General features: G+C 34.4%; 1 protein-coding gene across 1 annotated transcript; it reads right to left on the bottom strand.

Moving 5' to 3' along the window:
- Positions 1-8809: 8809 nt before the first annotated feature.
- Positions 8810-13912, bottom strand: LOC135129955 (uncharacterized). Its single transcript, XM_064057224.1, has 5 exons — positions 12938-13912; positions 12587-12883; positions 9766-12531; positions 9049-9084; positions 8810-8998 (listed from the first exon to the last, which is right to left on the bottom strand). Exons 1-5 carry the CDS (start codon positions 13235-13237, stop codon positions 8810-8812), a joined length of 3588 nt encoding a protein of 1195 aa, XP_063913294.1. The 5' UTR covers positions 13238-13912.
- Positions 13913-15219: the final 1307 nt, after the last annotated feature.

Raw genomic sequence — 15219 nt, 5'->3', positions numbered from 1 at the left:
ACATCTGTCAAATTAAAAAGTTATAGATAAATCGTGAAAAAAACTCTCGTTACAGTTTTAAATGAAAAAGTATTATTTTCATTACGTTTGATAGTTTAAAAATTTAAATATATATATTTTTTACTAAATTTGGTGCAAAGAAATTTGAATTTATATATTAACAATTAATCTTGGAGTTTATTGCATTCTTTGCAGACAATTTTTTGCTCACTACAAATTAGCTCTGGATTATCTTTAGTCCATGATAAAACGAAAGATGTTTTTTCATTCAGAACTTTTTTGAACGGTCACACTGTTAATAAGGCGCTTGTAGATACGAAAGAATGAATAATTTATCTCGTTCCCTTTGCTAAGTACTTACATACCAATCTCCACTTTTACGCCATTTGTGTAAACAAGATCGTAAAAAGATTAGTTTTGACCATGGAGCAAAGAATATACTCATACGGAGAAAGTGCCAGACTTAAAATGATGATTTCGAGCCAAACCGGTAAAGTGTCATAAACAGTACCCCTCATTACCCAGATAATACTGCCGATGACAGTGACGTACAGTTTTTTTTTTTTTTGAAGCGGCTCATGGAATAAAAATTATTGAATAAAACAACGCAGATAACAGATTTATATTATCTATTCATTAATATTATTTAAAATATTTAAATCAATCAATACATCACGAGTAACAAGTAATACAAACAGTGAATACCGTTAAAAAGTAGAAACAACCAGGATGACGACGCCACTGAGTAGTGGTTATTCGCAATGGCGTAACTAATTTTTAGCTTGGGAAGTTTGAAAAGTTTATTGAGGGGCATTTCACTCGGAAGGCCGACTATTCATTCAGAATTATTTGCCTAATCTGCCGGATGTAGGTGGGCTTCTCTAACCCATGTTGTAAATTTTTCTAGGATGCAAAGTGCGGAGAAGAATAAAATCAGGTAGCAGCCCGTAGTAGGAGATCATGGAAAAATGCGAACCAATTATTTCTTCCTTTTTTTTAGATCTGAGATCTGTTTTACACGTCACAGAAATATCTATCGTAAAATGAATTTTTAGAAATAATTTTCTCGTCATTAATCGGTTGCAAAAGATCAAGAGGCACTCGAAGCAAGCCCTGACAAACTTATCAGCGGCGCCAGCGGAGATCTCCAATTGGCTGCGGTACCACCATGGACACTCGCGTAACCTCCTTTTCCAGAATTGTCAAAATGACATTGCCAAACTCAAAGCAATCATGAATTAAGCATTTCATTTTAAATTCAGTTAGTATGAAGTGGTACAGGGTATTCGTATTTTGGGTTGCGTAAAAATAATTTTCAAAAATAATTTTCTCGTGACTAACCCTGTATATGTATTTTTTACACCCACATATGGTACATCTGAATTTTTCTTCAGTACAATACTAGTTACATAATAATAATTAAAAAGTACTAATGAAGCTAGTTCCTATTATATAATAGGTAAAATAAGCAACGAGATAAATAGTAACAATCTCTTAAAAAAAATAACCAAAATGACAATTTATTAATAAAAAATCTTATGTAAAAAGGTGTTTACGCTCGTATTTTTAACTTTTAAAGTGCAACTATAAACTTCGTCACTTATCTATATTCAAATTGTTTTTAATTCGATATTTACACCTTACCTGATTGCTAAATTTATTGCAACTTAAAATTCAGAATACAAAATATTTAGTTTTAATAAAAGAAAATACTTCCCGATGAATTTTACCTTGCGATCAATTGACGCTGCGATAAATTTACGTACGATCTATTGTCGCTGCGATCAATTTACGTGCGATCAATTGTCGCTGCGATCAATTGTCGCGTGCGACCAATTGTGCTGCGACGAGTTGCTTGCGATCAATTGTCGCGCGATCAATTGTTTGCGACCAGTTGTCGTAGAATCTCCGTAGCAATAGATCTAACTACGACTTCATGAATCCTGCATGGCACTAAAGTCCCTGTATCACAAATAATGTAAACATATTTAGTGTGGTGTCCTGACGTGAAAAATTAAATTTCTGAGAAAATAAGAACTACTCCTGTTATATTAAAAATATAATTCCAAAAATGTTAGTCCGGTCAAAATAGACATAAAAATAGTGATCAAATAACAAAAACTCCGACAGAGCTGAATTTTGGTACAGACCTTGGGTACACCAGTAGAAATAAATTGTCAAAAGTCCCCATAAATCCCATGTGTGCTAAAAAAGTTATTCAAGGTCAAACGTCTTTTTTTTGTTTTTTCGATTTTTCTCGAAAACGGTAAGTTTTATCAAAAATATAGTTGAGACAAAAATATAGAGCTTAAAATTATTTACAAAAATGGTGCTCATACTTTTTTCCCTAAGAATGACCATTCCTAAGATATCGCCGGTCTAAAAGTTGAAGGAGTTACAATCTACTCCTACATGATATGCACACATTTCCACACCACCTGTGATGTAGTGTACTTGGCGCGTTTTTTTTTTAACGTGGTTTCCCCAGTAGGCCTACGATCGTTATGACGGAGTTTTATGGGAAAATACTGCAATTACTTCATGATGATTATTAATTTTGATATTGATATAGTTGATTGATTTAAACTATGGTTCTAATTTCTGTTAACATTTTAATCTGATTCATACTCTTCAAATTCGACTTCAACAGTCATGTCTTCTTCAATTTCTTCTTCTTCTTCCTCTTCTTCTTGCTGGATGTTCATAAATTGTTCAACTGAAGATGAATCAGTTGTCTCTTCATCGATATCACATGAAACTTCGTCTGTTGGATTCCATTGAACATTCGAGCAAGAGTGACCTTGGCAATTAGTGCACGCTGGTGAACACAACAACCCTACTCTTCTACAGCCACACTTAGTACAACAACCTTTTTTGCAATTGCAAAAAATAGTGTTTAGGAGTTTTTTCGGAGCAGGTGGGAGTGTAGTTTGAATCGGTTCCAAAGTATTATCTGTTAATTTCCAACCCCAGTCTTCGGGGTTCAGTTGATAGCCTAGCCATGTCTGAACTTGATAGTATACCTACTCGATACAAATGTTGATGAGCAGAAGCCATGTTGGAGGAAGACAAGCCAGTTGTACTTGTTTCTTGTTTCTTTTTTTTTAAGTTAAATATCTATACTTGTCGAAACAACTAATTTTTTTGGAGCTCCATAAACCGTAAGGAGAAAGCGAATTCCTTTTGTGATTATCGTTTGAGGAGACGCGTCAATTTCTTCAAATACTTTAGCGCAATCAGTTAACTCCTTTTTTCAAGTAATTTCAGCACTCATGTTTTACCCCTTCTGAACAGTGCTGATGTAGTATCGCAGCCGGTTATTACATGTAAAAATAAAATATGGTTTTGGCATTTTGGATAAAAAGATAAACTGCTTGAAGAATATATTTCTGCTCGCTGTTGGGCCTTTCCAGATTTTAAAAATTAAATGATTTTATCAGTCGATAGTAGAAGGGGCTGACTAAGGGATTGAGTTTCTTTTGAGTGTATATGCTCAGAATTGTTAGTAGTTATTTATTATATTGTTTATAGTTATTTTATACATGTAAGAGACACGAATGGCATTTTTAGTTATATTAAGAGTCTGACTATGTATATACGTGGAATTTGTGTGCATATCATGTAGAATGCAACTTCTTCAACTTTTAGAACGGCGATATCTTGGTAATGGTGATTCTTAGGAAAAAAGTATAAGAATCATTTTTGTAGATAATTTTATGATCTACAATTTTTGTTTGAACTATATTTTTGATACAACTTACCGTTTTCGAGAAAAATCCAAAAAACCAAAAATGTTGACTTTTGACCTTGAATAACTTTTTTAGCACACATGGGATCTATGGAGACTTTTGCCACTTTATTTCTACTGGTGTTCCCAAGGTCTCTACCAAAATTCAGCTCTGTCGGAGTTTTTGTTATTTGAAATGTCTATTTTGACCGGACTATGTGTAGTCAATCCCACGCTAGGGAGACTGCCAAAAGGCCACCCTTAAGTTGGAATGTTGCACAGGTAGATTTTAAAGGGTCTCTTGGCCGCACCTCTTGTTTTGATGTTGTGAGTGTAAACACGATTTAAAATTGGTAGGTCAAGTTCTGTTTGAAATTTGAGCTTACCTCGCATTGATCACAGTCGAAGTCACTCTCCCCTTCAACGAGTATAATTAGTTAAGGATTAATTAATTAGCGATTTTCTGATCTGAAATGTGAAACTTTGGCGAATTCGTCAACACGTGTTATGTTTGTTTTATTATTTGTATATTCACAGTTCATTTTAACAATTATAATAATAAATATCTGGTTGACCGAGCTTCACTCGGCTCGTTTGGTAGTATTAGATCAGATTAGGACAGATACAGATGCGTATAGTATGCATTTTGAAGTACACGCGCTACTTAAAAATACACATTAAAAAAGAAATTCCATAAGCAGTCTTTGTTTTAAATACTGATGAGTGACATGTAGAGATTAAAGAATAGAAAACTGGAATTATTGTTTGACATTTATTAAAATCTCATTTGTTACCCAAGTTTCTCTCTGTCGTTCTTTTCTTTTTCCTAGTTCTCTCTCTCTCGACTCTAGAAAAAGGTCACAACCACATTCTTACTACCAGAAGAGTTTCGCCTCTGGTGTGGTTAACATACTGAGTTACCGTGCTCTTTTGGGCTATTCCTAATTTCTCAATCTCAACCCTGCTCCCGAAAATGCCATTTACGAAAGTGTGCGAAACGTTGAGTCCAAAAACTCAAATAACACGGTCCCATCCCGGAAAACAATCACATTTTGACTCCGACCGTGGAACCTCTGAAATGAATGCTTGACAATAACCTCAATTCAACGCTCTTTCGTGTGCCTTTTATCCGTTTACTGTTTAGTTTTCCGTAAATTTTCTCACCTCAGAAGGTGAATTTTAACGTCCTCTATACAGTGGAGTATGTTTCGGTACGTACAATTGAAGATAAAAAGGTACGTCAAACGTACTGTCAGACTGTCACCCAAACTTCTCTTATAAAACAGTCTCGTGTTCGTGTAGTGTCATCTGATGTTGCCTAGCAACAAATATAATTCACTGCCTGAAAATTGCTGAAAATGTATGAAGCTGTAATTTTCAGAAGTTAAAACTACGGTCAATCGATTTCTTGACCCAAAAAACCCCCAACCTGTAAATTTCATCGAAATCGTTAGAGCCGTTTTCGAGAAACCCATTATATATATAGATATATATTTATATATATATACAAACTTTGCTCGTTTAATAGTATAAGATAATGTAAATATTCTCGTAAAATACATGGCAAAAGATTCATTTACTCAGAATCAAGTTATTTTAATAGCGATATATCCAAAGTGCTTCATGTTTATACGTAAGTTATTAAATAATCCACACTTCATAACTTCTCACTCAAGATTTATAATAATTCATTAATGAGTTTTAAACTAATCTTAAACACCGATTCATTTTGAGAGAAAGGACTTTGAAAAGTATTATGATCTGTTAAATTAATAACATCGTGAACTCGAAAACGGAAAGGTGTTAATATTTTCTTACAGGTTTAATAATTTCTTACAGCTTAAATTTAAACATTTGGTCTCGAAGTACACCGAAGTTAAAATCAGAGCAAGAGGTGGGACAGTACATAAACAAAGAAAAGAAAGACAAAAACACTATTAGCGAAGATATACCAGTAGACTGGACTCAAACATTTAAGACGTTTATGGGTTTGACGTTTAAAGTACTTTACAGCCGACCTTTCATAAAACTTAGTAAATGTAAACCATGCCACGTGCCAGGGACGACGGCCTTGAATGTTTCAGTCCAGTCTTACACAATGGAAGAACGAAATGAAAAAAAAATGCAAAGATACTTTTAAAAAACTGGAAGTAAATATAGGAAAAACAAAAGGCATGTTGCATCATAAAAAAGATAGAAAATGTAAGAAAAAATCTGGCGTTGGGAAGATCAAAACGTAAACATCGTAAATGAATTTAAATATGTGGGATTTAAGTTTACAGCAAGTAACACGGTAAAAGCACATGTAAAAGTAAGAAGGGTAAAAGCAATACAGATAACGGGAAAGATGTGGATATAGGTGAGAGAATGTTTGGTCATGACGTACGAAGAAGGATGAGGTGTTTGATAGCTTAATTATGAGTGTGTTAACGTATGGTGTGGAGTTATGAGGAAGGAATATGCATAGATTGAGGCAGAACAGGAAAAGTATTTGAGGTGGATATTAAGGCTTATGTAACACGTGCAAACCACCGCATCGTCGGATGGACTCTTTTCGCGTTTATTAGAGGCAGCTGTCGCATTTGTTCTGATGGGAACTTTTCCAGAAAACGAAGATGTCATTTCTGTTGAATAATGGTTTATTACGCCGTCCCATCTTACTACCCTGAATTCCTAAATCACCCCGCAATATTCATTCGTATTCGTACCTAAGTTCCCAAAAATCCCCATAGACCGAGCACGTTTTTGGTTTGATGCACTCTATACAATGGGCCCCAGCAATAACGTGGAATCCCATCGTTTAGAGGTATAAAATTGAAACGTTCTTGATCGAAGCCATTAAGCACCAGATATGCAGTCTTCGTTCGTAGGGATAGATGGTTTTCCTTAAATGTAGGTTTGATAATAATTATACATAGTAGATAAGTTTTTGGAGAAAAGAGCTTTAGTTTCGGCCGGACAGATTGTCTCTCTTTCGGATTTGTAGAGGTGTGTTTTGTATTGCCGCCTCGAGCAAGGGTCGAAGAAACTGGTCGGCAAATTTCAAAACTGGGATAATTTTTATTAGGGTTCGAGCGAACTTCTCACCGTTGTCAATGACCGCGGAGTACCCCTGTATTTTTATGTTCGATGTTTGTAAGCCGATGGCACGGGAAGGATGTTTCTAGGAATTGGACGAATTTGCCGACAGACCAACCGCTCCAAGTCATTGCTCTCTTTTAGGCCAAAGCTGTGGGAAAAAACCCCTGCGCGAAACCACCCCTGAAAGGAGGTGATTGGCTAAGAAGTACCCCCTCTAATCGGAAAGGTACGACTTGGCTTCAAAATTTTGTCAGAAAATTTAGTTACTGTTTCGGGTCTGAAGTGGTCGGACGGGAAATTCTCCTGCGGGTTGATCTTTGCTTTTCAGGAATCTTTTGCATTTTTTTTTGTGTAAAGTTGTGTTAAATTCTTAATTTAATCCAAAGTGTTCATGTAGTTTAAGGTTGTCTTTTTTTTTTTGTTTTGTTTGTTAATTTCATAACGTGTGCGAAGAATAAAGGAGGCTAGTCGAAACTACTCTGTAGTTTTCTTCTTTTTTTTTTTACAACCCCTCTTTGAAGTTCGCGAACTCAATAGTGAATTCTGTGACCTGGTGTCAACGCCGCCAAAAAAGGTAAGAGCAATTATTTTGTTTATTCACACATCAATATTGTTGGGACGCACACCGGGTTACACTTAGGACAGAGACGCCAGGCTATACAGTGAGAGAAGAAAGTAAGATAGAGAAATTAAGAGTACCTACCTACCTATACACCGGAAGCAAAGTACATAGTAAAGTTTAATGAAATGTTGGAGAGAAAAAAAAACAGAAGTAGAGAAACGACATTATTATGAAAGATTGGGAGACGCTGGAATAGAGAGAAAGAAAGAAATGGAGACGAGTATGAAAGAAGAGTTGTGTATGCATGATAGAGATACAGATAAGCAAGAGAGAATGGAGAGTATATAAGGGAATCTGGTACAATGGGGTTATGTAAGGATAGTAGCAGTGAAAAGTTGCCTAAAAAGAGAAAGAACGAAGGAAAAAAAATAATTGCAAGATTTGAGTGTAGAAATGAAGAAAGAAGTAATAGGTTTTCGTTGATGAACGAAAGAGGGGATAATGTGCAGCATGTGCGGATAAGCGCAAGAAACATTAGGACACATCTACACGGCTGTGGGGCAATTAAAGAAAGAGAGTGTAACAGAAATATTGAATGAAAATGGAAGAAGAGGAGGCTATGAAAGGAATCAGAGTAAAGCTGAGACAAAGAAAGGATGGGATAGGATAAAGGAGAAAGATTGTTTATTTGTTATTATTTGTCGAAGTTTGTATAAATGAATAAGACCAGCGAACAGTAAGATAAATGTATATTGCTAGTGACAAGTGTTATGATAAATAAGAATGGTAAGTATAGAATATTATATGACCGTGCGGTCGAGATAGTTGAATGTTAGTTACGAATTGAGAATTGAGAATTGAATGTGTATGAATTAGTTAAGAATTAAGAATGAATGCTACCCTGTGTTCCAAGGTGGGGGTGGCTCTGGCTCCCACCCTTACGGGTGGGGATGGGTGAAACAGGTCCCCGCCAGAGGCTCTAACATACCCCCCGCCTTGAAACAATTACATTGTTTTAAGACCAAAAATAAACTATATGGAATATTAGAATGATAAATACAAATGAAATTACATGAATGGGATGGATATTGTTACAGAAAGCAATGAACATGAAGAAACGCATTAAACTTAAAAAAAAAAGATATTTAAGACAAATTACATTGGTACAATATCAGCGAATACACAATATTTACAATAAACCTAAAAGTAAATTTACAACAATTATAATGTACCAAATCAATGAATAATACGACGAGTGAACAATATGGGGAATGAATATAACAATGGTACAAATATGAATACATAAGTAGTTAATAAATGGGGCTGACGTCACACAAGCTCCGTGTAAATCTTATGGACTTCCGGTCTACTGAAACGGTATCGCTCTCCTTGTCTAACACGTGGCGTTTTTGGATCCCTGTTTGTCGTCTCGCTCTCGCTTATTGTTGTAATGGAGAGGTGTGTGTGGTGCGCGCGCAGGATGGAAGATGGCGCCACCGCTGTATCGCGCGGCGCTCAATTTTTAAATTTATGAAAAAAAGTTTTTTTTCCTCGTCTTTATGCGGGAATCGAACGTCGTCCGATCTCGTGCTAACCGTCACCTCGGCATCTCGACTATCGCAGGGACCCTGAATGGAGCGTATTGTCAATCGTATTTATGCGTGTGTGTTTGTATGACCTCGAGTGGAGGAGGGGCCGCCGAGTCGGCCTTTTCCTGCAACCACTGTGTTAGGAAAATCAAGGGAATGACTCATTAAATACGGTCATAATTTATTAATGAACCAAAATATTTCAAATGAGCGTCCCCAAATTTTCTTAACACAAAGGGTGTGGCCGTGTACAGGAAGTGTATGTGGTGTTTCTAAATTTCGCATGCACCATTTATAACATACAAATCAGAGAAAAAAAAACCTCCATAATTTGTTGATTATTTATTGATAATATAGGTTACAGGTATATGTATTATAAATCATAACAAAAAAGAAAATATTTCAACACATACAGAATCAGCTTCTTATGAAAAAAAAAAGTTATATATTTTTCATTCGTTGACAATTTTATAATGACCCCAAGGCAAAGTTTCAACTACATTATTGGGTAATATATATCGTTTATTGTCCGATGAATCGAGTGCTTTTTTATGAATTTTTACGGTAAAAACTTGGTGGTTTTTCGACTGGATTGTATTAAAAGTGCAATTCTGATTTACTTCATTAAATAAACATTTATAAAAGTCATCAAACGTAATATGCTTTATGGCTGTTTTACCAACACCTTTAAGTTTTCGAACGCTACTATCTTTTCCGTCGATTTTGAAGCCGTACACTTTTGATTTAAGCGATACAAATTCCGTCATTATTTTACCACATAGTTCATCTTTAAATTTTCCTGGTACCTTTTTATTCACTTGTGGAATACCCCACTGATTATCCACAGGCAAATCTGAAGTGTCAAATAACAAAGATGCGTAATCTCGAATTATATGATAAATATCGGTTGTATCTTCTTTACGTAAAGTTGTAAATTCGTAAATGAAACTGTCGGTATCCATATATAATAATTTGGAAGCGAACCAATTTGATAGGTCTTTTTTGACAAAATTATAATGAAAATCGTACATTAACGTTTTTGATAATTCTAAAATTGTAAATCCTACGTAAATCGGCTTCTCGAAATTTATAGTTGTTTTATTCAATTCAACAACAACCAAATCTTCGTTTATAATTTGCGAACACTTAAATTCTGGCAAAGAGATATATTTTCTAGCGGTAAACCAATTGTTTGCTAGTTTTATTTTACGTTTCTTTCGATCGTTTTCCAGTGTTTTGCCATAATTGGCATTTATCATCAATTTAAAAAAGTCTTTTTCAAAAGCAGATTTGGCTTGCATTCGTAAATCAGTATTGAACATTATATATGGCTTTAACCAAGGTTTTTGTGAGAATTCTAAAACACGATGTATTTTTATCACTTTCAGACCGAAATGCACTGTTTGTCTTAAGTTCTCAAGATGAATTACGTATTTAGTTTTGTCGCATAAAGTGCATAATAATTTCTCTGAATTATTTTGCGAATTAGGAGGCATCTGATGTTCACAACAAAATGGTAATTGTTCATGTAAATCATGAAGAGACTGCGAATATTCCAAATCAACTTCTAAAATACAACATTTATCAGCAGTGTTTGCATAGCATGTATTTATATCTAGACTTTCAATTTCGAAATTATCTAACCACCTAAAATGATCGTATGGTAAACTCTGGCACTGTGCCCATCCGTAAAGATTACATACGTCCCAATAAATTAGATATTTAGTATCCAAATTTGGATCATATGACGAACAATACTTATTATTGGCTTTTGAATATCGACATATAGATTGTGATATACCACCTCTTAAAGCTTTTTCAATGAAAAGGGTCATATCGATATCTGTGAATAATCTGAGTTTAATTTGTGTCATTTTCAAAGCAGCAGCCCATGATAAGCCAGGTGCTGTAAAAAAACCGGCAGCATCGAGTCCATAATACTTCATAGTCAGATTTCTAAAATTTTCAAAGCAGTCAGCTAAAAGCAATACGTCGAGTTTCAAATAAAACAGGGCGTAATCACTTAAATTTTTAATAGAAAATTCATCCCATATTAGTTTAGCGTGAGCATAATCTTCGTCTGATATGTGTTCATCGTGCAGACTACTATAAAAATAATGTTTTTCAGGCAGTTTCGTTTTCGATAATTTATCCCAACAATCTAAGTACTCGTAACAAAACACTTGTTTTCGTGTTAACAATGGAAAATTTTTTACATTAGAAAAATATGACTTTGTAATTAAAAGTTGATCGGGAGTTAGATTTTTAACAAGAGAATCTAAGGACGAAGATAAAAACCTGTATGAATCTAAAAATGTAACTCGAGTTTGATTGAAATAAGTCGAAAATCCAATATATTTTTCCATATTTAATGGTACCAAATTGACATAATTACTACGAGCCAATTCCTCAATAAAAAGATGAGCGTCATACCCACTAAGATTATGTAAAAAAACGGGTATACTATAATCTTTTTTGAATTGTAAATTACAATTTTGACAATACGGTGCTATATATTTCCCTGTAAGATGATCATGATGGTGGACTTTTGGATTGGTTTCGCAATAAACGCGACCGCAGATAGGACATTCCATTGACGAATTATACTTTAATTTTTCCTCGTCCGAAAGGGGCAACATTGGCAAATCTCGCGAGCGTAGAATTTGCGTCATTTTGTTAATTTCTTTCTGAAGTTTTGCAATGAACCAAGAAGCCGGTGTTTGATCATTTGGTGAACTGGCAATATAACTAAAGAATGTATTTAAACTATTGTCAAAAGAACAGACACTCGTGAATGCTACACTGTAAGGTATATGTCGATATTTCATCGGATGATCATTACCTTTAATTAACAAACATTCAAAATCTGCATAAATAACAAAACCTTTTTTAAGAAGCGCTTTGTAATTTGAAAATTCTAAATGAGCACTAGATTCATCAGGTAAAGTAATCTTAACTGGAGAAAATAATTTACAATCCTGCTGATGCGACTCGTAATGTGATTTAAGGGAGAAATGATTTAAACATCTATCGCAAATGAACATTTTCGCTTTATGAGCCGAAATATTTCTTCCACAAACTTTACTTAAGTCGCTAATAAGACAATAATGGCCATGTTTGGATCGAGTCTTTTTTAAATATAATAAATTTATGTGATGGTTTTTTACATTTTTTGTATGATATATAGGACCTTCAATTTCATGCGTTTTGTCATTGACCGTGAACACGTTAATTGATATGTTAGAATTTTGAGCTTCAAATTTAGGAATGCTTGATAACTGAACAGGCATTTGTACACCACGTAAATTTAATATATCGTGATAGTTCTGCGGATAGGCATCAGTACGTTCATAATTACTATCTTTACAGGGATAAAGACTTGCAAGTACCGACCATACAAAACAAAGACGATCAGTATTCATTATATTAATAATGCCTCCTTTCTTTTTCAATTCTGTTGGCAACGGTATGTAGATTCGGCCGTTTATTGGAGTGTACTTGTTGAACGCAACCATTAGCTGACATATTTTCCGTAGACTCCATCCAGATTTAGATTCTGCGAATTCTTCCATCTGTAATAATACCATACCTTGTTATTAAGTGAAAAAAAAAATCTAAATAACTTACTTTGGTTTGAATAATTCCAGCTAAATCGTCAATAGATTTCTGAATGTCGGTCGATAATAAAATCATAGTGTTGGGTGTGTTGAAATACTTCAGGGACACTTCTCCTGTCGATGGAATTATGTATTCACAAGACATCTCGAAATTTAGTTTAATCGCTGTCATCTTTTTGAGAATATTTGTGATTCTTGAAAAAATTAACGGGCTGGCGTCGTGAAAAAATCGACGAATATCAACAAGATTCTCATCTAAATTAACAACTGCTCCTGTTCTCACGCGACCGACGAAAGCTGATTTTACCTAAGTAAAATTAATGTTTCTTATTTGATACTAAGGGGAATGAATAAAACTTACCTCTATCCAGCGAACCTTACTGTTTCTTCTCTTTTTACTATTACCGTATCCAATTTTTTCATTCTCGATTTTTGATTCGATATGTAAATTTAATCCTTTGATACGTGCTAAATAATTTTCCAATCTTCTTTTTTCCCCAACACAGTCAGAATTTCGCAATACACCATTCACGATTCGTAGATTTTTTCGATTCAATTTTAACACTTTTTCTAATTTCTGGACGTTGTTGTTACACAGTTGCATCATTTTGGTAACAGAATCGATCATTTTCTCGATTACTTCTGTTGTAGCTGATTCCATTGTGAAAAAAAAAAACACCACTAAGTACTAACACTAATAATGCTGATTAAATATAAATTGATAATAATTATATTGTTACGAGCTGTTTTATATCTGCACGATTTCGTAGAGATGCGCTGGGTTGCTCTTTCCAGTGTCCTTGGTGCCATGATATACCAAAGCCAAACAAAGAACGTCCTCATGGATAGATTCGATCAAGTCATCGGACATATTATCTGCCATCCTTTTTGGTAAAAATATGACACCTTCTTCGAGTTCCACAAGGACACAATCACCAAATTTTCCTTTAACTTTTTTCACATCACAAATCGGGTATTTCTCACCAATCTTTAGCTCATCGGGATTTAATTTCGGTTTAGTTTCACATTTCCCAATTTTGTTCAATTCATTCAAACTAGCAGCCATTTTATATTTTCGCTGATATGAGAGTTAAGATTTCACACGTAGGTACTGCACGCAAGTGAGTCGCGAATATGAATAGATAGCTCTATTATTATTGTTATTCATTATTGTGGTAGGGAATTAAAACAAAGACGCTTTTATTTATTTTTTATTCATTTATTTATTTTATCATTCAGCCTACAAATTCTTGAATAGTACATGTCTGCAGGAAAAACGCTGAAATAATACATTTAATAATTATTATTAATCGTTCGATGCGAGATCAGAAAAAAACTTGAAACTTTTCCGTGCTGGTAATTTTGAAAATTACATTTGTTATATATATATGTTAACAAAAATCTAAATTTAATATTAATCGGTTGATGCGAGATCTGCAAAAACCTTAAAACTTCGCTGTGCTAGCAGTTCTTTCATGCAGTGTAAATTAGCAGTCGTAGCATAATAAATTTTTTCAGGTGGGACATATTTTAAGTAACGAATCATATTATTATAAAAATTACAAAATTGTAACTCTTCTAAGAATTTTAATCTATAACATATTGTTTCGTCTAATGCTATGATTTCACGGCAAAGCGCTGGTCCTAAATGTAAAACCGTATCGCCTCTTCTCAATTCGATGACTGTTGGTCCACTGCAAAAATCATGTGATGTTGCAATGTTCAATTCGAAACCGTCGAACTGAAATTTCTTAGGAGCATCACAGTCCAAATTCGATGTTTCAAAATGTATTTTAATTAAAATATTCAAAAACTGCACAAAACACTTCCAGTTTTCTGTAGTAAATGTTACACAACGATTTTGCCAGTTCAGAATTTTTACGACATGTAAAAAATCTAGCACAACACTTAAGCCAGTAGAAATGCGAAATAAGGGATTCGTCAATTCATATTTTTCTTCAAATATCGAATTTTTCTCATGATTTAATTCGTCGTCTCGATCAAGTAACGGAAAGTCATCATCTATCGAAATAGTACGGGAATCGAAATTGATGCTGTTAACGTTATTTCTTGCTTTCGCAAAAGTAGGACAATCGCATGTTGTGTATTCACTAGCACTTTTATCACGATGCATGCTTGAAATGCAAGCACCTTCGTCCATGGCTGAACGTAAACTAACACAAATGTTCATTTGAATCAAGCTGATAAAATAATAGACCGTAAGTACTAACTTTTTCTAAGATAACAAAAACTCTGCACATGTCAACTAAAAAAAAAAACTTCAATATTAAGTTCCACAAACAATTTTATTTAAGGTAATTTTCCAATCAACCAATTGTATATAGTCTTACAATTTTCGTAACTACATACACATGCTGTTTTCTGTCCGTTTATGTGGTGCGTACAATTGTACGGTATACACTGAAGAAGGTGTGGAACGTCCAGTGTGTTTTCCAAATTTATTAGACGAATTCCATTATATTGTCCAAGGTTGAATTGGAGAAAGTGTTGTTTGATGTGTCCTTTTACATAGACCGTGTCTACTTGATCCTGTATAATATGTTTGTATAAAATATTCGGGACCTCGTTAGAATCTACGATGCCGTCGTTGTATCTCAGATGATGATGATTGTTCTCGAACCA

Source organism: Zophobas morio, unplaced genomic scaffold, assembly GCF_036711695.1.
Source record: "Zophobas morio isolate AGI-343-1 ecotype UQ-CSIRO unplaced genomic scaffold, CSIRO_AGI_Zmor_V1 ptg000017l, whole genome shotgun sequence".
Classification (NCBI taxonomy): domain Eukaryota; kingdom Metazoa; phylum Arthropoda; class Insecta; order Coleoptera; family Tenebrionidae; genus Zophobas; species Zophobas morio.
The sequence above is the reverse complement of the archived record's forward strand: the minus strand, read 5'-3'. Positions and strand labels throughout refer to the sequence as shown.

Excerpts from the sequence above, each read along its gene's own strand:
- LOC135129955 (XM_064057224.1), bottom strand. The coding sequence starts at position 13,237 with ATGGAATCAGCTACAACAGAAGTAATCGAGAAAATGATCGATTCTGTT. Across the intron at positions 12,532-12,586 it reads CTGGAATTATTCAAACCAAA|ATGGAAGAATTCGCAGAATC; the intron begins GTAAGTTATTTA and ends GTATTATTACAG. Across the intron at positions 9,085-9,765 it reads TTCCACAAGTGAATAAAAAG|GAAAAGGCCGACTCGGCGGC; the intron begins GTACCAGGAAAA and ends CAGTGGTTGCAG.